This window comes from Pezoporus occidentalis, unplaced genomic scaffold, assembly GCF_034315485.1.
Source record: "Pezoporus occidentalis ecotype Australia unplaced genomic scaffold, CSIRO_AGI_Poc_V1 ctg305, whole genome shotgun sequence".
Lineage (NCBI taxonomy): Eukaryota > Metazoa > Chordata > Aves > Psittaciformes > Psittacidae > Pezoporus > Pezoporus occidentalis.
This window is the reverse complement of record NW_026914997.1, coordinates 204,368-230,371: the sequence shown is the minus strand read 5'-3', so window position 1 is coordinate 230,371 and position 26,004 is coordinate 204,368. Positions and strand designations below refer to the sequence as shown.

Here is a 26,004-nt window from a genome sequence, read left to right as displayed (position 1 = left end):
CCTGGCGGCCGGCGACGGCACCGCTCGGAGCCGGGAACTGCCTCCGCCCCGCCCCTGCAGCGCAAGCTCCGCCCACGAAGCGTCCGGGCCGCGGCCCCTTTGCAGCCCGCGGGGTAAAGCCGCGGCGGCGGTGACGGGCGGCGGCGGCCGCAGCGCTCCCGGTCGGGAGCTGCCCTGAGCGTTCCCGGTGTTGCCGGAGGGGCAGCGCCTGCCGCTCCCTGCGCCCCTCGCCCTGACCCACGGCGCCCGCTCCTCTCCCGCTGCCCTCTCCCCTCGCCTCACACGCCGAGCACACGCCGCGCATCCGCTTTCGGGTGTGGCGGCCCAGCCCCGCAGCCGCGCCCCGCTCGCGGCGGTACCCGGGACAGAAGAGGCGGACGCCGGGAGCTCCGGGAGTGTAAAGTGGCATTTTGTTTTGTAAAAACGCTGCTGTTTTATTCTTTGTACAAACTAAAACACCAGAGGTCATTGAATCCTATATTAAATACGTAAATTAAAAAATAACCATTCATAAAACTTTACATACAATGAGGATTCTCTTCTACACGTTAATACATATAGTACAGATACATGTCCAGTGTTTATCAAAGGGTCATTCTGCCAAGTCATTTACAATTCTGTTCTGAACAGACACAAAAAAAAATGGGGACAAAAAGTACATAAAAAACACCTGGGTGCTGATGGGAGGGAAAGGAAAAACGCTTGGAATCGCCAGGAGCTGCGTGGCTGTTCCTGAGCCCTGCCCAAAGGAGCAGGAGAGCCTGGCCTGCCCAGGAAGCTTCGGGGGGGGCAGAGGGTGTTTCCTACTGAGATGAGGGCAGGGAGCTGGCAAATGGGGAACACCTACAGAAAAGTCTCCACGGTGTCCCCGCAGTCAGTAAGAGAGGATGGAGGTGGGAGGCAGGCTGGTCACAGTGCAAGAAGCCTCCTGTGACCTGCAGTGCCTAAATCCATCTCACCTCACTGGGCTCTCATCTGGAATGCTTAAAGTTGAAACAAGAGTCTTGAAAATCTCCTTAGTCAGTGGAGAAAAAGCAGCAACTCAGATTTTGGTCAAGCTGACTTGCGCTACATGGCTCCTGTGACCACATGGATAGCCTGGAGTAACTCCTGCCACGGGCCAGGATGGATGGATGGGGGCGGGGGGAGGAATCCAGGGCTCCATTTGCTGTCCTCAAAAGCTGCAATAAATCGGTTTTCATTTTGTTGGTTGGTCTGGGGAGGGTTGACTGCAGTGAGAGATTTCAGGGATGATTCTCAATACTTTGCCTCAGTGAGTACCAGGAGCAGCAGAAAGTCCTGGATAAACAGCTTCAGGACATCGAAGGGGTGAGATCTCAGAAAAACAGATCCAAAACCGAGTTGCCCATGAGCTGTAAAACTAAACCATGAGGAGTGCCCCAGTTGTAGCAGCTAAACAAGTCTAGATTCAGTTCCCCATACCTAGATTGGAAGTACACTTCCATAAGCTATATCAATGATTTACTATATACAATAGGGAATAAATGCATATGTATGTATATATATGTACATATACATATATATTGTATATAGATACATGTATATATATACACAAAACCATCAAACTCATTTTGATCTAGCTGATAGCAGAAGGTTTGTATTACTAGTATCAGCAAGTGTGTTTTAGGCATGGCTTATGTTACCCTGCAAGCAGAGCAAAGCAGCTGCAAGGCTCTCTGGCGGGAACACTCAATTGTTTACAAATCTGCAGACCAAGATAAGCTGTGGACTGATACCACTCCCAGCCACCTGGAGCCCTTGGAACATAGCACCTGCAGGTGCACGTGTGCAGAAGAGTGAAGGAGAGGAAATTAGGCAAAAAAAAAAGTAACTGAAAATGTGCACAGCACAGTTCAGAGGGCCTAACTGATGAAGCCTGCCGCAAGATCAGTCAGTGTGTCCAGAAACATGGGATTTCTATCTGCCAGGACCCTTCCTCATGAGTGCCTGAAACAAACTTTTGTAATCCTCCTTTTGTTTTGTTCTTTTTCAACCAAGCAGAGGTGGAAGCTTTTGCTGTCACAGAACACAGGCGCTGCTCATTCTACAGGAAGAGCTCAATGGTTTCATTGCCGGTCCTAATGCTAGGGCAAAGAACTTCCACAGCCTGTTTCACCTTGCAGGACACTGCAGCCAACTGGAACAATGGACTGCAACAGGGGAAAACAAACAGTGAGAGGTGCTAGAGAGAATAACCAGAGAGGAAACTCTCATTTGTAGCTAATAAGATGTTGTGAAGTTGCTCAGTGATCTAAAGGTGTCACGTGTGTGGATGAGACTTCCAAACGGGCTGACTCCAGAGCTTCAGGACTGAACTGCTATCAGCACTCTTGGAAAGCACATGTAGGTTTGGGACAACTTTAACCACAGATTCTTCTGGGGGAAAGAGTTTGAACAAAGAGCATGCAACATACCTATATTCATTTAACATACCTGCCTAAAAGCCTGTCTTAAAAAAATGAACCAACCAACATACAGCTGGTGCAGAATTCAGTAAACCCCTTGGCTGAAACAGACTGCTTAAGGAAGATGTGGTCATTCCATAATTTAAATTAATTTTAAGGAGCAGGAAAATCTCACTTGCTAAATAGCTTCTAGTGTTTGATGGAAGGCTTAACTCAATCTCAGGGCATGCAAGAAATGAGGATGGTAAGAATCTTTGTGGAGAAATGGAGCCCAGCATTGCAACCCAGTTGGGTGAATGGACATTAATGAATAAAAGCTATTCTGGCCAACAAATACCTGCAAGGAGCAGGCACCCCTCAATACTAAAGGAACTTCATCTCTGCTGTAGCTAAGGAGCTGCTTCTGACCTGCTGAAGTTGCTGTGGCAAGTTACTTCACTGCTTTGTGCCTCAGTTGCTTCATCTGTAGAAATAAACAAGCAAAGGACAGACTGTTTATAAAAGCACTTTTAAAGCTTCTGGTGTGTGCGTAAAGTGTTGGTACACTTGAGGCCTATTTTGAAGGTTTAAGTAATGCGCAGGCTGTATTCTGGCCCTCAGTTTTCTATTTTGTAATACGGACATCCATTTCTCTCAGTGAAAAAAGTAAGGCTCAATCGTGGAAGACAACTTAAAAAGGAGCCTTGCCACAGGAACCCAAAGTCTAAACAGGTACGACTCCATTTGCAGGGCGATGGAAACAGTGGCACAGAGAAGTGCCCTGTTCAGTACTTTCCATTCAGCACAGCAGTGCTCGTGGGGTGCAGGACCTCACCATGCCGGCTGCATGTGTGATGCTCCTGACTGCACAGCACGGACCTGTGAGACCTCGGGGAGACACCAGGACTGGGCTCCAAGCTTTGTGGTTAGAAGGGGAAGTAATGCTTTGAAATGCAAACTACTCATACTGGTCCTTAGCTGTGGAAAAATCTATAAAGACTAGCGATACTTTTGACTTAATAAGACGTGTTCACACAGCTTGTCCCCAGTTTTGGTTTATGTGTCACTGATCAGGAAGCCAGCTAACAAAATCAGTTTGACAAGCTAAACCAAAACATATGTTCCAAGCTGGGACCACACAGTTGGAAGCTGCTGCATTGTCGATTGTACCACATGGACTTTTCCCTCCTCCACCCTCCAACACTTTTTTTCTTTCTCAGAAGCTACTCTGCAGGTCCAATCCAGTGATCCTCAGTGTATTATTCAAATAGTAAAACCAAGTACAGTCATTATTATCTCAATGGCCGTCTCTAAATAGAGTATGAAAAGTGTCTGACAACAGACAGGCTGTTCTTCCTGGAGGGAGAGTGAAGAGAGAGAAGGCTGGAACTCCATCAGAAATCCTCCTTATGCCAGACACCCTCTTCTTCCCTTCTTTTGCTGAGTAGGGTGGTGCTCTTTTATGGTCTCAAGTGCAAACTGTGGTGCCCTGTCCTGCCCATCCTGTGTTAAATCACACTGCATTTTTCCGTTCTTCCCCCACATCACAGCCGTCATTTGTTCCTGAGGTTAAAACCAAAGAGAGGAGGAGTCCCTACAGTGAGAAAGCCAGACAGTTCACACTGAGCGCTTTGTTGTCAGCATCTCTCCATGGCTCATGTTTCTTCTGCCCTGTCAACTTTTGATCTGTTCGTGGTACAACGCTCTCACATTTAAATGATTGCCCTGCACAGCAGGGATAGGTTTTTCTGTTGTAACTTTGGTTCCATGCCCAAGACACACTGACTTGATCAGCTGAAAGTGGTTCCTTCCCGTTAAGTTCTTCCCAAGTGATGTAGGTTCACAGTTTGTTTTTCTTCCCCTTTTCCAATTTCAACATGTAGAATTTCATTAGATGCAGCATATATCATAGCTTTAGAAAGGAACTGTCAAGTAACAAATCTTGAGTGATGGCTTTAAAATACAAGGTGGTTGCAGTCTTGGCTACAGGTTGTTCAATGTTATACTTTTTAAAATAGGTGTAAACAATGTTCTCTTCATCAGGGGGTGGAAGCATTTGCCTTTATATGGACTGAGCTGTGGTCGGGCACTCTGAAAATAAAATAAAGAACATCTGTATCAGCCAAGTGAGAAGTTCCTCCACCTCCCCACCCTTGACCAGACGCAGCTATCAGTCAAAGCTGAAAAGGTCTGTTCTTACAGTTGTCAGCATTAAACTGTTTTTGTTTGTCCATATGAAAGGCATTTGTGAAAATTCTGAGTATTTTGCCAAGCCTGTCCATTTAACCCTAACCCTAATGTACAGCCCTCTCGTCCATAAAAGCCCCCATGGGCATCTTCAGATGAATATTTACGCACCAGTTTCAGTAACTCTTGAACCAAAACTGCCTAAAATTCACCAGTGAAAGGAGACATGACAGTGGGTGGTATGCTTGTGGTGTCAGGGCAACCCCAGAGCCTTGGCTAATGCAGCAGTGAGGCAGGCACAGACTGCTCCAAGGAAGCCTTCCCTACATACGGAAAAGAATTATGGTTCTCAGGTTTGAAACCAGGGAAAAAAGGCCATATTTTTTCTGTATTCTCTCAGCATTCAAGCCTACATGGTAAAAAACACAGAGTGAATTCAAATTCACATGAATGAGAGGCAAATACTCAATAGAAAAAATATTCCATACCCATAAAGGTTGAAAATATAGGTGAAAACTTTATGTACAGAAAATCCTGAACCTCTCATTGCCCTAGTTTTTCTCATTTGCTTCAAAAGGATTTTATCATAGCTGTGGTATAAACTAAAAGGAGGACAACAGTATAGGCAATTGCAGACACTCGTGCAGACAGGTTCTTGCAAATGTCACTGTCAGTTCCTGTGAGTTTTCAAGATGCACCTTAAAATCCAAGTTTGTTTGGTTTTAATCACAGAGCTATAGAATGGTTTGAGTTGGAAGAGACCTTAAAGATCATCCAGTTCCAAACCTCAGCCACGGGCAGGGACATCTTCCACTGGAGCAGGCTGCTCCAAGCCCCATCCAGCCTGGCCTTGAACACTGCCAGGGATGGGGCAGCCTATTTTCTTTGTTTTTCTGACTCTCTCTTTAGGCTGGCAGCTTGTTCTGGATTCATGATTGTCTGTTACAGGAAAAGACAGTCAGATAAATTTACTTGTTACTGTGGCTCCTTAAGACTAGCCTATACTATTTCAGACTTTCTGATCTTTTTCCCCACAGTGAATAAGCAAGAAGCTGTAAAATCAAAATTTCACCAGTCATGGCCACTCAAGAGCATCTCACAGAGGCTGTGCTGTGTTATGGTTTCCAGAAACCCTGCGGCAGGAACATTAGTAAGTATGCAGTCTTAACTTAGTCCATTTAATGTCCACTGGATCAAGGCAGTATGTTTCAAATAGCAGCAGCTACATAATGGCACTGGCCATTGTTAACAAGTGTGCTGGATGGTGCTGGTCTGACTGCAACTCCCTGTGGCAACTCAGAAGTGTGATGACTCTCCATTGTGAACTGTCACAAATTGACAACCTGCTGAATTCTCTGACTCCAGACATACACAAAAGCACACATGGATGTGATCCTCAGCTCTATGCAAGAAGCACCATCTTGGAGGAAATAAAGAAAATAGTCTTACCTTTCCAAGAGGCACATTGACATCAAGGCCAAAGAATAAAGGCAAGAGAGAAGAACAAGAATAGAAATAGAAACTGCAGAAGAAAAAGAAGATTGTGTAAGAACTAAAGGTCATGGCATTGTAAGCGTCAGAATTACTTTTGCACTCTCTAGGACAACTAGAGTGACTATGCATTTGGAAAACACTATTTCCCTAGTTACTTCTGTAGGTACCATACCACCTCTCAGGTTTAGAAAACTGATCCCATTAATTTTTGTGATCAATTAGAATTGGCACCATATTGAAAGCCTGAGGTAAAACTGCCACGATGAACTATGATGGGTTGACTTAAGTCAACAAAGCTAGATATCAGAAATAGCATAGGTAGTATTTTTACGTGCATTAAAAAACTGCCATCAATCCATGCTGGAAATAGCCCGGGAATATCTATATCCATATATATGTATATATATATATATACACACACATACACACACATAATATCAAACCCTAAGAATTAAATGTTTAATAATAAATTTTTTGATGTCTCATTTTAATAATGAATGTGTTATCTTCAGAGATGCAAATTTTTGTGAGTTGAAAATTGACATTAAAATGTCTCCTATCTAAGGTCTCCATTTGACTATGGCATAAGTTCTGCTTTGCTTTTTTATTTTCATCAAAGATTATCATCTGTTATTTTTCCAAGTTACATATGTTAGAAAGACAGACACAGAGTCCTTATATCACAAAAACACTGGTAGAAAAGCAGAAAGAATTATGTGTATCAAGTTTTGCACTATGCCCACTTGTTTCACTTTAGGAACATACATACAAACTGAAAGGGCTTGTTAGCACTGCTGCCATTATACAAATAGAGCCATTATTTCATATGCTGTTTCACACATGGATGTTGGTATTTATTAATAGAAGTACATCATCAAGGCCACCACCAGAGATGCATTTTACACGAGTCTGGCATTTCTAGAAAAGACATTCTTGATAGCAGCACACTCTGCTATAACCTTTTTTCAGCAACCCCATCTAACCTAGCTACAAGTAGAAAAATGTGTCAATGTGACAGAGTTGGCCTTATTCACTGAAAAAAAAAAACGCAGTGCGTATTTTGACAGAGTATGTGTGTATATATGTATTACATATAAAGAACGTGCATATATAGTTCTTTGGCAGTTTAGTTTAAGGACAAGATTCTAGTGCTATATTTATGTCACATAGTAATTACAAGCTTCAGTAAAAAGGACAGCATCAGAACCTGAGTTCTATAGTCAAGCCAGATAAGAATCATTTTCACTTGGTTTCATTCAGTCCTTCCTGCTCGCTAGCCTCACCTGGCCTTTGATGGAAGCATTGCCTGTCTACCAACACAGCATTTAACAGCCAAGTAAAGGCTTCCTTGTTTGCCTTTATCATTCACCATAATTAAAAGTGCTTGGCATATATTTCCTAAAATGAAATATTGCAGAGGGGACTCTTAAGATTATAGTCTGAATATACAAACTGAAAAGAAAGCATAGTAGAACAGCACCAAGAGATCCAGCTGATTCAGCGTAACAGAAAGCTTGTGTAATTCACAAGAACTAGGTCATCATGTTCCAAAAAGTTGCTCAGCGTGGTTCAGAAGCGTAACAGAACCAACCTTTTCCTCCAGATCCTTAATTTGTCTCTTCTGGATGTCAGTTTTATCTTCTAAATCTCGGATCCTCTAAAAATCAGAAAAGAAAGCATCTAGACTGAATTCTCTGTAAATCTGCTCTGCTGAAGTAATAACTTAACCTTCCGAGTGCCAAGAGCCTGGAAATTAACAAATGCATTTCTCTAGCAGAGTTAATCTTGTGAAGTACCACGACCCCATCCACCAACCTTGCCCAACCATGTCTTTACCATGTGTACAACTGCTCAAAACATGCTACTGCAAATATGTGACTGTATCCTCAAATGCTGGACATTAATATTAACTAAAAAAACTAGATGCCAGGCTCCCTCATGACCTGGAGCTTGCCTAAATTTCACCTCAGCTGATGTTCTTACACAGCGAATCTGAGTAGATACACATGTACATGGTTCCTTTTTCTTACCTGATGAGCCTGCTGGAGCAGTTCCATCCTCTCCTGAAGAATCTGACAATCATATTCTCTGCTTTTCCTCAGCATCTGACGTCTTAGCTTTTCTACTGCTGTCCTCAGCTCTTCCTGCTGTTTTTCAGTCAGTAGTTCCCCAAACTTTATCACTGTTTCTTGCTGCAAAGCATTGTACAAGGTGGCTTCAAGCTCCTGGATCCTCTGGTTGATGCAATACCAAAAGCCAATTAGAGATGAAACATTGTTTAAAACACAGTGGGAATTGTGGACTTGGTGGCAGATTCAGGCACCTGCATGAGAGGTGGGCTCTGTGCTCAAGTGTGCAAAAAATGTGGAAAACAGAACTCAAAATGGTTCAGCATTTTGACAACAAGATATGAACTTTTATTTTTAAAATCTTTTCATATAATTTTCACTGAAATCCCTAACTTTTACACTTTTATTTTTTTTTTTAAGCAGTTACAGAGATATGAGTCGTATTTTTCCTGCCTATAAGGATGAATATATCACCAATTCTAAAATTCTGACCCACTGTGCTAAAAAACAGGAGGGAAGACTGAAGGTCACTGTCAGACTACTTTGGTCTTAATGCTGCTAATCAAGGAGCATTCTCATTCCAGATCTGAGTTCCAGTTGGTTGCACTGACTCCAGCTGGACAAGCTGACGTTAATGAGCAATATTTGCCTTTAACTGACAAAAACGTTTCAGATTTCAGGAGACCTGCCTTTCTGTGACAAGAAAAAGGCAGATGCCGTGGTGACTGTGCAGACTGCACGGCAGAGCATTAGAAGAAAGGGAAAAATAAAAATTAAAAAAAAATGCTAGGAAAAAAGAAAAAACTCTCTTGCTGATCCAGCAGGAGTCTGTGTCCTTTCACAGCGCTGGCCAATATATGCTGTAGAATCCCCTTTGTACATACCATGTATGCCTGGTCAAGAGCCTGCTTCCTGTAGTCCAGTTCTTCCTCCAAATAACCTTTTATTTTGCAAAACTGCTCCTACAATGAAGGATCATGTAGACAGAAAAATTAATGAGTTACTCCAAATATTTGGAGAACTTTTATACAATCAACTACAATTATCTGACTCAGGCAGGATTAGAGACTGGTCGTCAGATGACACTCTGCAGAGTTATTAATATCTGAGCTAGAAAAGAAGGAAGGGAAAATAGCTGCGGGCCACTTGTGTAAGATAATACATCTGATCTACATGGAACATCATCTCTTGGTTGACTTCAGTGATATTGCTTTGCATTTCAGTAATGTAATTTTAGGGTTTCTGTACAGTTTCTCTAAAGTTACGTCTTCTGGCATCATGGACAACTCCTTTTGTGCTTTCTCTTATTCTAGAAGTATGAAAGTGTAATAAGCTAAACAAGAGTATTTATGTTCACATTATCTGGGGGAAGCTGCTCTGCTTTAACTTCTCAGCCTACCTTAAGCTGAATTGACTCGAGTACAGACAAACCGCAGGAAGAGAATGTAAACCACTACAGCTATCCAACTCTTGTAGTTATGCTTGTTTATCTTGTATGTTAACTAGAATAAGAACAGAGTAAGGTACTAACTTTACTGGTGCTATAGCAACTTCAGTTCAGCTGTGAATGTTTTACCTTTAGGATGGTATAGGCTTAAAATGTAATGAAAGAAAACAGTGTAATAATTCACTACTTTCCCATATACTGGTGTTTAATAGAATGTGATACAACAGCTGATGTTTAGAGTGTGAATCTTATGAGACAAAGGGTGCAGTCATTTTCATTTCTGAAAAATCACTGAGCAACCTTCTAGTCCTCTGTACTTTTAAACAGTCATCCACATGGAAATAGAAAGTTTTCAAACCTTCATTACTTCTGTTTCTGAACCAGACCAGTAACAACCTCATGAATTCATCAGAAGAAGACTACATACCTAATTTGCCAAAAGACCTTTTTAGTTCTCTTTTGGCATACCAAATGAATGTGACACACTCAGTACCTTGTCCCTAAAATGTGTATTGGGGAAAGTTTGCTTACCATATCACTTTCCAGTTCCATCATCTTCTGATGCAGAGCAGCTTCAGCTCCCTCAATCTGCTGGATCCACTGGAGGAAAGACAATGAGAGCTGTAGCCTGCTGTGTCTTCTGGGCACATGAGCAGTGGCAAGTGGGACATCTACAGTATCTTGTTAGTCTATTCTTAGTAACCTATTGCTAGTTTAGGCCCATCCTGAGGCTGTTCTTGTGTGACAGGGGCAGCCACAGTGTCTGTAGGCAGCCCTTGACAGAGAAGCAGCAACAGGATCACCATTACCAGATTGCTGGAAGACGGAAAAGCACACTTCCTTGGATGGACAAGAAACCCATTTCATCCCATGGATAAGGGCCCACGACGAGGCTCTAGCAGCTTACAGAATCATAGAATGGTTAGGGTAGAAAGGACCTTAAGATCATCCAGTTCCACCCCCCTGCCATGGACAGGGACACCTCACACTAGACCGTGCCGCCCAAGGCTCTGTCCAACCTGGCCTTGAACACTGCCAGGGATGGAGCATTCACAACTTCCCTGGGCACCCTGTGCCAGTGCCTCTTCAAAACTATCTTAAAAATAGCTTAGCTGGGTAGATGGCCATTCCTTTTACAGAGAAGGAATTGTTGACTAGAATCCTTGGAAGCTGTCATGTTGACAAAATAGTGTACTGCATTTGTGCCACAGAAATCAATTTTAACCAATCCTCACTTTCTTTTTCATTTCCAAACCAAGGAACTTAGGCACATACTTACAGTGGAAATGTTGTATACAGATCCCTTCAGAAGCTTTGGAAATGTCAGGACTAGAGATCCCATGCTATGACTAACTGCAGCTTCAATGTCCGATGGTTTCTCATTCAGTTTACATTTGCAAGTTTCATTAGACATTCTTTTTTTATTTGCATTTGTTGTGACTTCACAGCTTGGGCCAGCTGAGTTTGGTGGTTTTGCTGCTTTAGCAGGTGTTTGGGACCATGCTGGCACAGTTTACTTCATCTGGGGATCACTTCCTACACTAGAAAGTTTGACAATATTGACAACAACAGAGCAGAACATTTCCAGTGTTATATGAGGCCTTAGATGACAAATGAGAAAAGCAAGCACACAGTTTACCTTTTCTGCCAAGGACAACACAGTGGAGGCCTGGATTATGGCCACTTGTTCTTCATTTCTCAAATTCTGAGTAGGGAAAGAGAGGGAATAAGAAAATTGGCGGCAGTTTCCTTTATGAATAAAGATAATCTAGGTGATACATTAGGTCTACCATTTTCAGGGGATCCCTCTAGTACTGGGTATCCCATAAGCCCATCAGTCTGTTAACATATTAAAAAGAAGACTGCTTTTGTCTACCGGCATGATACGGACTAACTATATGTTTTCATTCCACTGCGTCTTAAGAGAAATCTAAACTAAAATTAGACCCGTTTGTCTTTCCTCCTGCTAGTTTTACAAAGCTGAATTTCCATTAACGCTTTTCTAAAGACAATGCTGATTTACACCAGCACGTGAACAGACAATCATGAGCCTTCGTTTTTATTTCACTTTCTTAAAACATACCTAAGATTGGCCAGAGATACAAGATGATCTCTTACACAGATAACTAAAGCAGACAGCAATGTCCACTTAGAAAACCATGAGGGATTTGATAACTCTTGCCTATTTATGAAACTATATGCAGAGGAATCCTAGTCCTGATGAAGATTGGTTGGCTGAAACTGCCAAACGAATTCATGTGCTTTCCTGAATGACTGGAATTCAGTCAGGCCCAGTTCCCAGTATGTGGCCTTTGGACAGTCTCCCAGTCTGCTAAACCAGATGCTGAAGCTGCTGCTTCGTTACTAGGCCTCTGACTTTTGAACTCTCACAAACCCATAACTTACAGAAATAATAACTCCTTAAATTAATTGTTCTGATGCTGCATAATTTAACAAGTATCTTAGAAAATAGTCATGATAATTATAGATCTCAATTACACTCATGTACAAAATGCAGCTTGTAAAAGGAAAATATCTCTGACTTTAACTTACTCCGTTATCACCTAGGATGTCTAACTGCTTTATGAGGTCTGGGATGCTGACATCCTGCAAAAAGAGAATAAGGTATAGGCACAGAATGCACGTTTTATCACAGCTGCGGTATTCGTCCCTCCTACAATCCATGTTTAAATCAACCATTTTGTTTTATCCCATGGAAATGCATCACACACTGATTTCAATTACCTCTGAGCCAGGTTTTGTCATTATGGTGAAAATTGTGAGTCCAGTTCAACTGTGTCAGTCATCACACACTCACTGTAGACTGAGTGTAAATGTTTAAAATTTACTGGAGTTATTGGCAGACATCAATATAATGGGTTACATGGGCACCACTCCTGTAATGAGAAGTGCTGCCTTATAAAACTGACCTACCTTAACCCCTTCCTTCATGCAGTAGATCTGTAGAGCACTCACACCATCTGAGAATGGGTGAATCTGGAGATTAAATGGTGGGGACCGTCTCTCTCTTTCCTGAAAATCAATTGAAAAGATGACAGAGAACATGTTAGAACAAAGGAGATAGACACAGAGCTCGTTAAATGCCATAGCTACTACATCATGCTTTGCAAAGCCAAGCTCCAAGTCAAAGATAGAAACATTTAGACCTAGTCTGAAAAACAGGGTGCCAAGTGGGATGGGATCCTGAATCCAGGTTAATTCTCTTACAGGAGATTATTGATTGATTAATTATATCAATTAGCAAATTGGGTGGGGAAAGGCTGTCACCTGCTAAGACTCAAGTCACTCGCCTAGTGAGGTACTGAACAACTATATACTGTTGTAAATACTGCCTTTAGAAACAGGTATTTGACTTAAGACTGCTAGGATACTCCAATTACACATCTGCTTGTCCTGGTATGCTGTGTGTTCTAGTATCCGTGGAAAGCAGTAAGTTCAAACAAGCTGATCAAATCAGCTGTTTATACACCCTCATTGCACAAAATTGACAGGTATTTGTCCTGTCTTAAGGGACCAAAGACAAAAATAAAATTGGAAGATGTTATTTCTCATCCCTTTCAAGTACTCAGGGAAGCACAGCAGTGAAAATCAAATTTCAAATATATTCTTGGTTTATGTAATTCACTTGGTCAGTCCCATTCCACGTCATAGAACAGAGCTGTCAGGTAAAACTGGGAAAGATCTATAAATAAGGGACAAATCTGTCCCAGCACTGAACCATGAGAGCCAGGAAAGGCCCTGTGTTACCTTCAAGCTCTGAATGGCAAGTGTGTAAGGCTTTGGACAGCAGCTGCAAAGAGCAACTGAGAAATAAACCAGCTCATACTGGAGAAAAAGCAGATGGAAGTTTTTGTCTGTTAGCACTCCTATAACAAGGGGCAGACAGGAAGAGGGAGCTCAAGGTCTAGCACAGTCCTCTGGCCACCTGCAGAGGCTTCTGTAGCTCCTCCACTGATCTCCAGAGTCACCTGAGGGGCCTTTCTTCCCTAATGCGGGTCATGAGGAAAGCTGCTCAACAAGGAACCGGCAGGGACAGTGGGTGGACAGGCGTGCGAGGGCCGACAGCCTCTAGACACAAATGAGGAGAGCTCTAGGCCAAGCACCCTGTGCCCATAGGCAGGCACTGCTGGCTTTTCTCACGAGCCAGCACTGGCAAGCATGATGATAAAGGCCACAGGAGCAAGACCACCTTCACCTGTATAAAACGTCTCCTATCCCCACCACAGCGGCAGGGAACTGAGGTACAGAGATCAGATCTACGCGTGCCTCAGGAGTCAGCAGCACAGGGGCCATTGCACAGCCTTGTCCCTTGGGCACCTGAGCTCTGCGCGCCCTCTGAGCCCAGGTCTCACAGCAGGGCAGCAGCTCCAGCAGCACCGGGGATCCACCGATCCCCCCGCAGAGCCGGAGCAGCTCGCTGCAGGCTGCCGCGGGCCTGGCTTCATCCCTTCCCCACGGCATCTGACACGCACACTGCTCCTCTGCAATGAAGAGTGCTCTAACTCCCGGGAACACATCGGTCTGGGGAGGACAGGCCCCGGCGCCTCTCACAGCCAAGGTCCCACAGTGAAAAGTGTTCAAAATTCTCTGGGTCAGAGGGCACAAGGTACAAACCTTTCACCCCCATAAGACAACAGCCCTGGGTCTGACACTTTCTCTTACAACTGCTTATGCAATTTCATCGATCATTGCTGAACTGAACTTCAAACAATTCCTCTCCTTCAAGCAAAGGCTGGAGAGGTGCACTTCTCCTCACCCTGAGGAAGGAATTGCACCTGCATCTCTGACTTCTCAGAGGAACACTCTTCACTCTTTTCTTTAGAGAGAAAAGTACACTCAACATTTCTTTCTCCTCCAAGACCTGCTCAGGTTCATGAAAACAAAAACAAAACAAAAAAGAGCCCCCAAAACCAACCAAACAACAATTCCACACAAAACCCTGGGTACCTACTCACGGGAGAGATCTTAGCTGTGAACCAGGATACAGCCCTGAGCAAAGCACGTGAGGATGGGGTTTAACACTTGCTTACTTAGTTAATTCAAATGTAATTAATTTCTGTTCATTTTGGTAGACTTCAGGCCAGCAATAAGAACAAAGAGACTGCTCCAAAGTGCTAGAAAAGCTGTATCTGCAGGTGTGGTAACTAAGAGCCACACTGACATTAACCAGCTAAGCTTATCTATGGACACTGGGCACCTCACTCAGAGAGGTTTCCAAGGTATTAGGGCTGGCATACTTCAGCTCACAATTAAAAATGCTGGCCCTGATTTGTTACTCTGTTGTATCACTACAATGCCTGTGTAAACACTTGGTTAAAACTGGTTCCCAGTGCAAGTGCAGTAGTTTAACTCGCTACCAGCTCTACTATAATGACCCCATCCATCACCTCCAGCTCGAGGTTGCGGAACTCCAGCAGCTCATTCTGGTCTCGGGCATCCTGAAGCTCCTGTTGCAGGCGGTTGTTTTCTCCTTCCAGTTTCTCTATCTAATAGAAACATGTAAGTTTAGGATCTGTGTGACTGTTACAAGAAATATTGAACATTTGGTGAGTGGCAGCTGAGGTAGCATAGGCAGTGCAAAATCCAAACTCTAGAGACGATTCACTACTTGCTGTTTTACCTCAGTGAATCTTTAGTTTACAGGTGAACTTCTGCTCATCAACTTCCTAAATATCATAAAATGCTTAGGCTGGAAATTTCCCTAAAAGGGTCTAATCCTAGTGAAGATCAGCAGGGAAGCTAACTCTACAGAGGTGTCAGGTTAGCTATCAGGTTAATCTGCATCAGCTGTTAAACACACTGCTCTCATGGCAAAACACTAGAATAGATTGTTTGGGGAGGGATGTGGAGACATCATTATTGAGGGGCTATGGGAAGATGATGGATAAATATCTGTCAGAAACACCTACCTTGGAGAACTCAGGCTAGATCAGACATTCCCAGTGTGTAGCACCTGAAGCACAGATGGCATGCAGGGAGAGCTGCCTCTGTGGAGGCAGCTACCTGAGCAGCCATCCCTCCCCATGCAAGTGCTCATGTGAACTGCACAGCAAGCATCTCCACACAAGGAGTTCTGTTAGCAGATGAACTTAAACACCACCCATTCACCAACTGTCTATAGCTTGCTTGCTGTGGACAAATCCACCACTAGCTCCTCAGCCTGCTCTCTTTTGCAAGTCTCCAGCTAGTGCCAGAACATGTATTTTGCAATCAGGTTGCCTGAGTAGGGCCTTAGACAAAAGCTAGGGAGCATGCTAAGACCCAGGTCAAATGTGCCCCCATGGGTCAGTTTGTCTGGATGGGGAAGAACAGCCGAGGGCTGGAAGATTATTAGGGGTGTTTACAGAAGTGGATGAACACAAGCAAAGAAATCTCATCTGGGGAGATAAAAGCCAGCAGGAGACCTGGTGCTGGGAGTTCTGGCCTCTTCCTGATGGCAGTCATATGTATTGCCACTGCTGTTACTCTTGGTGATATGCAAGCAATGTTGAGGTCCTTCATATCCGTATATTCTATTATTATAAATATATAGATACAAGTACACACACACACACACAAACAAACAGTATTCCTAAATACACCAAGGGGCTGAGCCATACAAATTCCATTAGACTTAGGATGACTTTAAGGCTTTAAAAATATAGATGACGCACAAGGACTAGGCCTATGAAAGGGTCCTGGTGTTAGAGGGTGACCACTTTTACTGATGTTTCACACCAGAAGCTAAGCTCAAAACATCCTGCCAGGGCAGTAGCAGACTCTTTAGTGCAATGCTACTGGAACACAAAGGTCTGCACCTCCAATTCAAAAACTGAATAGAGCTTCCAGCCCTCAGGCTGATGCTTACCAGCACAGTTGGTGCATCAGCAACTGCCAGCCATGAGGGTGCCTAAGTAAAGCTGAAGAGGGCTCATCTTTCTGTATGTCATCCTATCCGTGTTAATCTATGCTGTTCTGTCCTTATACTACACATATAAGCACCACACTGCATGTCCAAAAAGTGTATTGCAGGATCCAGATTACATTTCAAAGTGAACACACAAAACTTGGGAACATACCTTGTCTAAAAGCTCTTGGTTTCTTTTAATGAAAAGCTGTTTGTCCTCCACCCAGTGCGAGTCCTGTTGGATGAAGCAGTACTATTACAAAATAATCAAACTCCACAAGGTTAATGAAAATTGGAGCCACAATATTCAGGCTTTAAAATCCTAGAGGAACAAACCGCCATTTACAGAACAATGTATTGTTCTACCAAGCTGTACTAAGGCTTTTGAACTCATTAGACCTGCCTGTTTACTGAACAGCAACATTACATCTCATGCAAATCTACTGAAATCGTGCCAGGTATTTTGTGAGCAGAGCAGGTAAGATCCGAAGTAGGAAAAGAAAATACACACAAGAAGTGCTTACCTGCCCTTTCTGTGCTAAAGTTTTCTCCAGATCTTCTATTTTAGCTTTATACCTCTGGACTTCAGCTTGGAGCTGCTCCTGAGCCTGTTGAAGTCAGGCACAGCATTAAATAATACAAAACAAGCAATGTGACTGGTACTAAAAGGAAATCAAACACAGCAGGGTCTTGGTTCATGCTGTTGCTTCCACTGACTGTTACAGAGATTCTAGCTCAGCAGTGTTTTGTGCCACCCCACAGCTTGGGGTACAGATGACACAAGGAAACCGTGGCAAATCAGCTCCTCTCTCCACCCAAGCCTGTTACTACTGTGTACTGCATTACAGTAGTGAAACACAAGCTTAGGTATTTGGGGTGACAGGCTTTGCTCAAAGACCCTTGTAAGGGGCAGTCCCTGAACTGAAGAAAAGTGCTTAGTAGGATAGGAGCAGGACAAAGGTAATGGAAAGCATCAACTGTAACTGCCTGGGGCAGCTTCAAAAGCCAACCCACCAACATGCTGAACAGCCTGATGCCATCTCACAGCTGACACTGCTTTTAGCAGGATTTAGGGCTGCAGACCGCCTGAGGTCTGAATGATTCTATGATTTTATTAGAGGAACAACATTTTTAGACTTGGAAGATTTACAGTAGTCTGCACCACATTCAAATTTGAATGCGATTTGCATTTCTTTGTTAGAAACATTCAGGTGACTATCTGAAAGCTCACAGGGCTCCATTTAGTGGAAAACCCAACCCCTTCACACCATCTTTTGATGAGAATACCCTTGTGACCTGGTGCCAAACTGCAGAATTGCCTGTTTTGGCATGCCTGCCTAACTGCAGTTTTCAGGTTCAGGTGGAGGACAGTCCCATGTAAACCTAGTAATTGTGTCCATTCTTAACAGTCACTCTCTTTGTCAGTTGTATGGATGTTGCATGTGTGTTCTGTTAGGAATCAAATGCTTTTACCCTCAGATACTGACCTTGGCTTCTCTTTCAGCATCTATGATGCCCCCCGTCTGCTCCTGCAGTAGTGCGTATGCTCTCTGCAGGGCCTGGTATTCCTTTGTCAGCTGTCGGAACCGCAGCTCTGATTCTTCTGCTGCTAAACCCTGAAGGATAAGAAAGGACACGTTTAAGCACCAGACAGTAGAGCACTGCTAAAGCAAAGAATGCAAGTGTGATTTGTTAAGCACAATAGTTGGTTTACAAGTCTTGATTCAAATAGCTTTTTTTGGTGAGTTTACTGTAACATGAAGTAATAATGTGGAATTTACACAGAATTTATGTCTTTAAGCTAAAAGAAATGTGATAGGTTTATTTTCTTGAAGGAGAGAGGGAAAAAAAATCATGTCAGATTGCAATGAAGTCATACTGTAGATTCTATGGACTAGATTTTGAAAGAACTTCTCAGCATTTTAGTGTAAACAAAATTGAGGCAAAACCTAATGAAGAACTTAGCACTCAGTACACACTATAAAGACCTCAGTGTTTTGAGAGCCCAACCACTTTTGGAAGTCAAAGTCTCCTGAAAATCTCTCTTTGCCTATGGAAAGAGCCAGCTCTTACCTCATCTAGATCATCATCTGGGGTTGCTGGTGTTCTGTCTGTTCTATATGAGGCCACAGAGGATGTTTCAGAGTCCATGGAATCATCATCATACCCAAAAACTGTATCCACCACATGTCTCTAAAGGAGGGAAAACATGATTTCTGAATCTCCTTGGAAACATGGGTTTCTGATGGGGTGAAAAGGGCAGTCCAAAATCACATTGCTGGTTACTTAAAGGCAAGACATAAAAATGAGCGATGGGCTACCCCTGCAACTACCATCTCCAAAACAACCCAAAAAGAACCATATGGAAGATTAGGTCTTGGACTGGTGGAGAATGAGTTTGCTGAGTAATTTTTTCTGAGCTGAGGACCTGGCTCAGTCTAAAACTTGGAAAACACCATGCTAAAGGAAAAGTCTCTGCTCTTGCAGGAAGGCATAAGAATTGTTCGTTAACACGAAAGCTGCTCAGAAGACATCTCTCAACATGCAGACTGGTGGGCAAAGACAACACCATAACAGCATGGAAACGCATGTAGAATAGGGAACCCTCCTTATTCTCTCAAACTGCTGATATTTTTAATATCTCGGAGCTTTTCTCACTGATACTGCTGTTGGAGTAAGTGAAAGTTATGCTAATACAAACTAGCATGAAGTAACTTTTATCTCGCACATCTTTCCAGTACTACAGTAACTCAGTTACAATCTCATGTGGTAAGAGACTGCTCACACTACACACTTTGGTTAAATGTCTGACACCTCACTATCTTCTATCTCAGTAACGGAATTAAATCAAATGAAAACTGTATGTCCTATGAAGGTATAGATGCCTGGCCCTGCTGGCTTAGCTTCAGGGCACAGAATTCAGCATTTAAATACTTGGTTTATGAATAATTCTGCAGACAAACTGATCAATGGGCACTTAAGATGCACTTCTGCTTTGCAGCATTTTTCACTTTTGCTTACAGGTTGCAGCCTTCTAAACCTGGAATTTTAATCATACAAAAAACATGTACCAAAGATGCCAGCAACCTTTTGCATATATTATCTTTTTATGTTGTTCATTATTGTAGAAGACAATAACCATATCCTCCCATGTTATAATCTCTGGCTTTGAAATAAAGTTGACTGATTAAAATATTTTGTAGTCCTTGTCTGCCAGCTATGTCTGCTGTGTCTTGCTTCAAAACCCACAGAGAAACAATGTGATGACACTGAAATTCTCTTGTGTGTAGGACAGTCCTGCATTTCTTTCACAGAACGTGGCTGACATACCAGGGGATGTGCTTGAGGGACGAATTGCAACTAAGCTCTGTCTCCTACACAGCATTTCCATTTTCTGAAGGTAGGACATGGCTGTTACAAAGTCATTCTTCACATCTAGCTTATAAAGGGAACTATTTGAAACGCTACTGACTACTCAGCACCAGCTTTGGTCTTGACCCAATTCAGGGTAATACATGGAGTAGCCTGTGGAACTGAGCAGGAGAGAATGGCACTCAATTTAAAAACTTCCACTTGAAGAATAAAGATGCACAAGGATTTTGCTTTCACCCATATGTGCTATGAAAAACAGCAGAAGATAGATGGGAGGGCATCTGGAAATGTAAATACACCACAGCATAATAGATATTGAGATCAGTATTTATAGAAACCAGATGGAAAGAAGATTATTACTATTTCAGAGGGAGGGGGCAAAACCCCATTTTACTGGAAATAAAATAGCTACATACCCTTAACTGAATTTCAAAGTGGAGTTAAAAAGCTCTCCCAAAGTGTAAGGTGTTTATAAACCTGATCACTAAAGCAGATTGTTATAATCCACAAAGCTCTCTTTAATCAGATTGCTAAAGCGTGTTTCCTACAGAGCCTACTAGTATTTTTATAAACCAAAAACCATTTTTCTCTTACTTTAATTGGCTTTGAGCTTCTTTTATGCTTTCTGCGACGAATGAGTTTCTCCCTGTCCTGGAAAATAAAATTAAAAAGTAACTCTCATCTTGCTTGCAGCTTTAGAAAGCCAAATCTACAGAGGAAATAAATCATTGGGCTTTCACCAACTCTCTGTTCATACATTCAAACAGCAATCTGATTCCAGGTGGGTGAATTCATATCCAAATCTCTATGCATGTCAGCTGAAAACCACTTGAGGAAGATGGGATATCTGCAGAAAAACCCTTGTTGTGCAGTTGCCTTGACAGGATGTTGAATGACAGGCACAGATGGATTTCCTGTTAAAATCACTGGGAAGTCTGTTGCAGGGGCCTGGTTTGGGCTTTGTGTGAAAGGCTGTTCACCTTCCCTGCAAAGGAGATGCTGCCCATTTCAAAGTTGTTACATGATGGTAATGTTGATCTCACCCCTCCTAGCAATAACCTCTTAGAAAAGGCAACAGCGTGTTTTGGAGTCTCTTTCTCCTTACCCTCAACATCATAATACAAAGTCAGCTGAAAAAGGGATTGTCAGTATTAAATGACAGGAGAACGAGTGAACCACCATCTAGCAGCACATGCTTTCCCAGCACATGGTATCACACTGTGTGCCTGCCTCTTGTTATGGAAAGTTTTGAATGGTAGCTTAGGTTATAGCAGTAAAACAAAACAGCCTTGTGAACGCTTAGGTTATAGCAGTAAAACAAAACAGCCTTGTGAACATGTAGGTACCTTCCCAAGCTCCACAGTTCTTAGTCTGCGTTCATTTCTAGAGCTCAGTTCTCATATAAGTTATACTTTTGAGTTGTAAGGGCTGATGCCCCACTAGAAATTCAATTAAACTGCTCCCTTGCACACCTACATCTGAAAATCTGCAGGTGTTAAAAGTAAGATATTAACCCTTGGATCTCTAGTTACAAGAAGAAATACCATCAGTGGTGAACTGTACATAGGAATTGTTCCTAATTTCCTGGTGCTCTGGACGTACCCTCGTTAGCTCATCAATTATGTTCTGTTGTTCTATGACCTGAAGCTTTAAGAATTCAGTTTCTTGTTCCTCATTAGCCTGATCCAGGTCATTGAGAGATCTTAATTTCTTTAGAGGAGGATGTGATGTAATTTTTTCTCTCTGTGGTAGGAAGAAAAACAGATAAAGTAAGATCCAGCAATTAAAAGACCACCTTCAGCTAAAAATTAGACATTTAAGCTGCACAGCCTTTAAATATCCCTCAGAAACATCACTTTTATAACTTTATTTATACGTGCCAGCACTTCTTAACAACAGAGCAGCACAGGAAGTTCGAGTTCTTCAACCAGAAAAACAAAGCTTTACCTATTTACTTTTTGCGTGGCAAGGTAGCCTCTACAGCAGCCTTTACCCATAGCTCTTCCTTTGCCATGTATCAAGACGCCCTAACATCTGGCAAATTCAGCTGAACTCCCTACCTGTTTGGTGAGTATGCAAAACAGTATCTACTCCTGTGACCCCATGCCCTTACTGATACCCATCACATGGCCATACACACTGAGGAGAGGGACATGCTTTAGTCACATGGAAGACATATAACCAGTAGGAAGAAGAGGAAAGGCAAAAAACTGTGGTACCACATCACTTTTAAGTAGAAATCCACATCCTACCTGGGATAAGAGATGGCTACAGCCCGTGAGAATTGCTCTATCCACCCACAGCCTGCTAGCTTCCATAATTTGGGCATCGATAGTACAAAAAGTATATCTTAGGGAGCTAAGTTAGAACATGTGACTGCTGATGTCTAATGCATGCACATTGCCAGGTCTCTTCTCTCTGCTATGGGACAGCCCAAGGGGCTGTGATCTGTACTACCACAGCTGTGGAAGAACAATTCTGACCTGTGACACCTGAATTGCAGAGTCTTAAAGGGGCTTAACCTTGTAACACTAAAGCTTTTTTTTCAAGAAAGTGAATCTGATCCTCTCATCCTAATCGCAGGAAAGCTGCATCCATTGCAGAAGTCAGCCTGCTCGTGACTGTGCTGGTGCAAGCCAGAGACAAGGAACACAAACACACTTAGAGGAAGTTGTCTCAGCCTGCCATCTTACATCTGGCAACCCAGAACTTCCACCTCCTGTTTTTATTAATGCCAAAGCAACCTCAGTGCATGTGTAGGGAGTGGATTCTGACTGATACTCAGGGAAATTTCGTTTGAAGGACACAGGCTTTGACCCCATTTAACATATCCCGGATGTGAAACTGATAACCCTAGACAAATTTAGAATACCAGAATTACCCTTTCCCATACCCATCTACCATGTTTATGTTTTATGGGAAGACCGTATGCCCTCAGTGGCAGACCAGGACTTCACCATCATCAGCAATAACAAGAACATGTATATTCAAAGATGAACATCACACTGGCTGAAAACATCACTCTTAATAGCTTCCTTTTTGAGTCCCAAATGCCAAACAGTAGACTGTGATATGATTCTGATACAATTATTATTAATTTTTTTTTTAAATAATTGAAACTCAATATTCTAATCTTGGAGATCTTAGTAAACATCCTACATTCACATATTAGGCATTCACTTAAGTGTATTGTATGCAATACATGATGCTACAGTATGTATCTATTATACAGAGACATAAGCATGGTTTTATCTTATCAGTAGTATTACACACGATATACAACACTTCTTTTGTACATATATACATGCATACACTATGCAGATGTGGCTACCATAACAGACATAGATCTACAGCAATCCTCACTTTGCTCTTCGATACCAACCATTTCTATGTTTTCTTTAGTAACTGCTTTGAGTTTATCTTCCATACGCTGCAAAGACTGCATAAGTTCATCATTTCTCTTCGTGAGGCACTTGTTCTTTTCCAGAAGAGGTTTACATTGTTTCTCAGCTTCTCGGACACGCTTCAGCTGTATTGATAATAGCAATTAATAATGGTAAATAATCCAAATAAAAGAGTTTGTTCTCACTCCTTTGTTAGAAGTCCTTTTATTTCTTCCCTATCGGACTAATGTCCCAGTAAAACACCAAAGTGATTTAGTGGAACTGATGTTTACAGCTTACATAGCTTTATCTATATACCTCAAAACATAATTCTGCATATTCATTTCCAAAAGATGGCTTTATCAACAAGAAACTGAGACTTAGAAATGAAGCAACCCAACACAGTCAGGCAAAGCTGCTACAAAAGTCTGAAATGACCTGTGCTTCATCTGCAAGAAACTCACCGATTTTCTCACTGAAAGACAGATTTGCATAGGTATCTACTCAGTCTGGATCACAGCAATAACAACATAGTTGTAACTCTGGTTTTTAATGCCACACAGTGAAATACTTGTGCACATGCACAATGAACTTTGTTTTAATCAAGAAATCACATGACATTTAGTCATCAAATCCTGTTAAGATAGGAAGATATCTTAGGGCATGCTTGGAAGTTCCAGTATTGGTACAACTAGAGTTTTAAGCAAGATCTCTTCCTCTGAAAAAAATAGTTCCATTCAGTAACACTGAATGTTTTATAGCTATATTTTCTTTCTCTAAGGGAGAACAAGGAAGATGTCATGTGGCCTTGAAAAGACATCATCTCTGTGTCCAGATGATCTACTTAACAAAGGCACTGTCCCAGTTCTGTAGTATTGTTTGTCACTGGGAGGTTCCTGCCCCTTGCAGTTCTGCTGAGGAAAGGACTGCAAGAGTTTTCTGTAGCTATTTAGCACAGTCAACCACACTTGCTTACATCACCAGATCATCTTACTAGGCTATTTAAACTGAACCAGTGATTTAGTCTGAAGCAGGTTAGCAAGTATCTGACAATCCCTTCTGCTAACAGAAAAGGGGGGAGCAGCTAGGAAGTCATTACATCTTTGATCAGAAAAGCTGTGGATAAAACAACTGTTTGTCCTACCCTAAGAAATAAGTTAGTTGTTTCTAATCTGAACGAATCAAAGCATGTAGTATTTCCAGCAGTACTCCTGGTCACTTTTAACCAAATGTGTTTGTTGTAGCCACGTTGTGTGAGGAACAACTCAGCAGCTTTCTAAAAGCACTTTCTTTCTTTTCAAAAAATAGCCTGAACACTTAATGACATGCAGCAGGTATTCAGACTGACCCATCAGACTCCAAGTTATTCAGTGGCACAGAAGTCTGAGAGTTAAGAGCTTTTCATAAATGGAGACACATGAACATATCTGTAATTTTCAATCTTGCAAAGACATTTTGCAAATACTACGTTAAGAACTTGAAGAGATTCAAGCCAGCTAAACTGATGAGAAACAAGTGCATTAGGAGTCCTAGCTCAGGAATAAAAAAAAATCATGAGTTGAATTTCAACACCCTCATCCTTAATCACAGAAGGGGAAATACAGAGAGGCTAAAAAGCCAGTATGCTGACTTCAACATACACATATCACCACTTAGGATTAAGTGAGATAAAGGGATCAATTCACCACTGTCCAGTCTCCCTAGATCCCTTCACTATTCTCAGCCTGGTCAAATACTGGATTATAAACATTACTTCAGTTACAGGATAAGCCCCACCATACACTGTTGTATGCTCAAAAGGTCAAGGAGGGAACATAAGCGTTCATACAGACACCTACAAATCTCTCTGCCTCAACTTTTATTGTGACTTTTTACTCATGTCACTTCAATGAAATTACTGTTTAATTCTAGGATTAAAAAAGTCATCCTCAGCCTCTTGATGGATGGGAAAGGCATATTCATCACTGCCTGTCATCTTTGGATCCTCCTCTCTTTGCCTTTCCCTATGGCTCCCAACCTCCTCTGTCCGACAGTGCAAAGCCTACACACCAGTTCATTTCGTTCATCAACAAGCAACGTATTCCTGTCCTCCAGCTTTCGGATTGTGGCATTCAGCTCTGCTATCCTCTTCTGGTTTCTGCGCAAGTCCTGTTTATTGGCAACAATATAATACAGTTACTGAGTCTTTTCAAAATACATGCTTGGGAAAAGAAGCCTCAAAAACCACCCACCAGTCAACTTAAGCTGTCATCATCAGCAAATTGTAGTTATGTATTTTCACAATATTGAACGTGCTTGCAAAAATATACATGTATTTGGAAGAAAGTATCTGGTTTGGGGGACACTTCAATTGAAAATTTTCAGCTGTTAAAAAAATAAAGAGAAAACAACCAAACAGACGTTGGTATGGTTTTACGATGGGGAAGAAAAAGCAAAAAGATAAAAGATCCTAATTTTTATTGCTTTTTCCTATACCTCACTTCTATTTGCTGAGCCACTATGTCAGGTGAAAAAGGACATCCTTTTCAGTATCAATTGCATTTATTTTCTTATTCCTTATATGTATAAACACGGGTATAGTCACACATTTGTTGTCCAAACATCATACATTTAGTCACACAACTGGTGAGTTGCATGCTTTGTGAGTGATGGCAAGGGCTGCATACCTGGAGAATAAGACAAAGAAAGATCTCCCAAAAGTCTCCCAGATTCTGATGCCCTCCTTCACCCTCTCCATTCC

General features: G+C 42.2%; 1 protein-coding gene across 3 annotated transcripts in view; it reads right to left on the bottom strand.

Moving 5' to 3' along the window:
* Positions 1-398: 398 nt before the first annotated feature.
* JAKMIP2 (janus kinase and microtubule interacting protein 2) overlaps positions 399-26,004 on the bottom strand; it is a 47,086-nt gene continuing 21,480 nt past the window's right edge. For 2 of the 3 annotated variants that reach the window (XM_062627736.1, XM_062627737.1), the window contains exons 5-21: positions 25,314-25,412; positions 23,264-23,410; positions 21,484-21,624; positions 20,476-20,532; positions 18,583-18,702; positions 17,997-18,125; positions 17,034-17,117; positions 16,682-16,744; positions 15,011-15,109; positions 12,537-12,635; positions 12,156-12,209; positions 11,242-11,307; positions 10,134-10,202; positions 9,040-9,117; positions 8,117-8,320; positions 7,678-7,743; positions 399-4,496 (exon numbers count right to left, since the gene is read on the bottom strand). In XM_062627736.1, the coding sequence (XP_062483720.1) occupies positions 4,389-4,496; positions 7,678-7,743; positions 8,117-8,320; positions 9,040-9,117; positions 10,134-10,202; positions 11,242-11,307; positions 12,156-12,209; positions 12,537-12,635; positions 15,011-15,109; positions 16,682-16,744; positions 17,034-17,117; positions 17,997-18,125; positions 18,583-18,702; positions 20,476-20,532; positions 21,484-21,624; positions 23,264-23,410; positions 25,314-25,412 (1,683 nt within the window). In that variant the 3' untranslated portion in view covers positions 399-4,388. Of the gene's footprint in view, positions 4,497-6,041; positions 6,115-7,677; positions 7,744-8,116; positions 8,321-9,039; positions 9,118-10,133; positions 10,203-11,241; positions 11,308-12,155; positions 12,210-12,536; positions 12,636-15,010; positions 15,110-16,681; positions 16,745-17,033; positions 17,118-17,996; positions 18,126-18,582; positions 18,703-20,475; positions 20,533-21,483; positions 21,625-23,263; positions 23,411-25,313; positions 25,413-26,004 lie in introns of all 3 variants that reach the window. The other variant, XM_062627738.1, reaches the window with a different exon arrangement.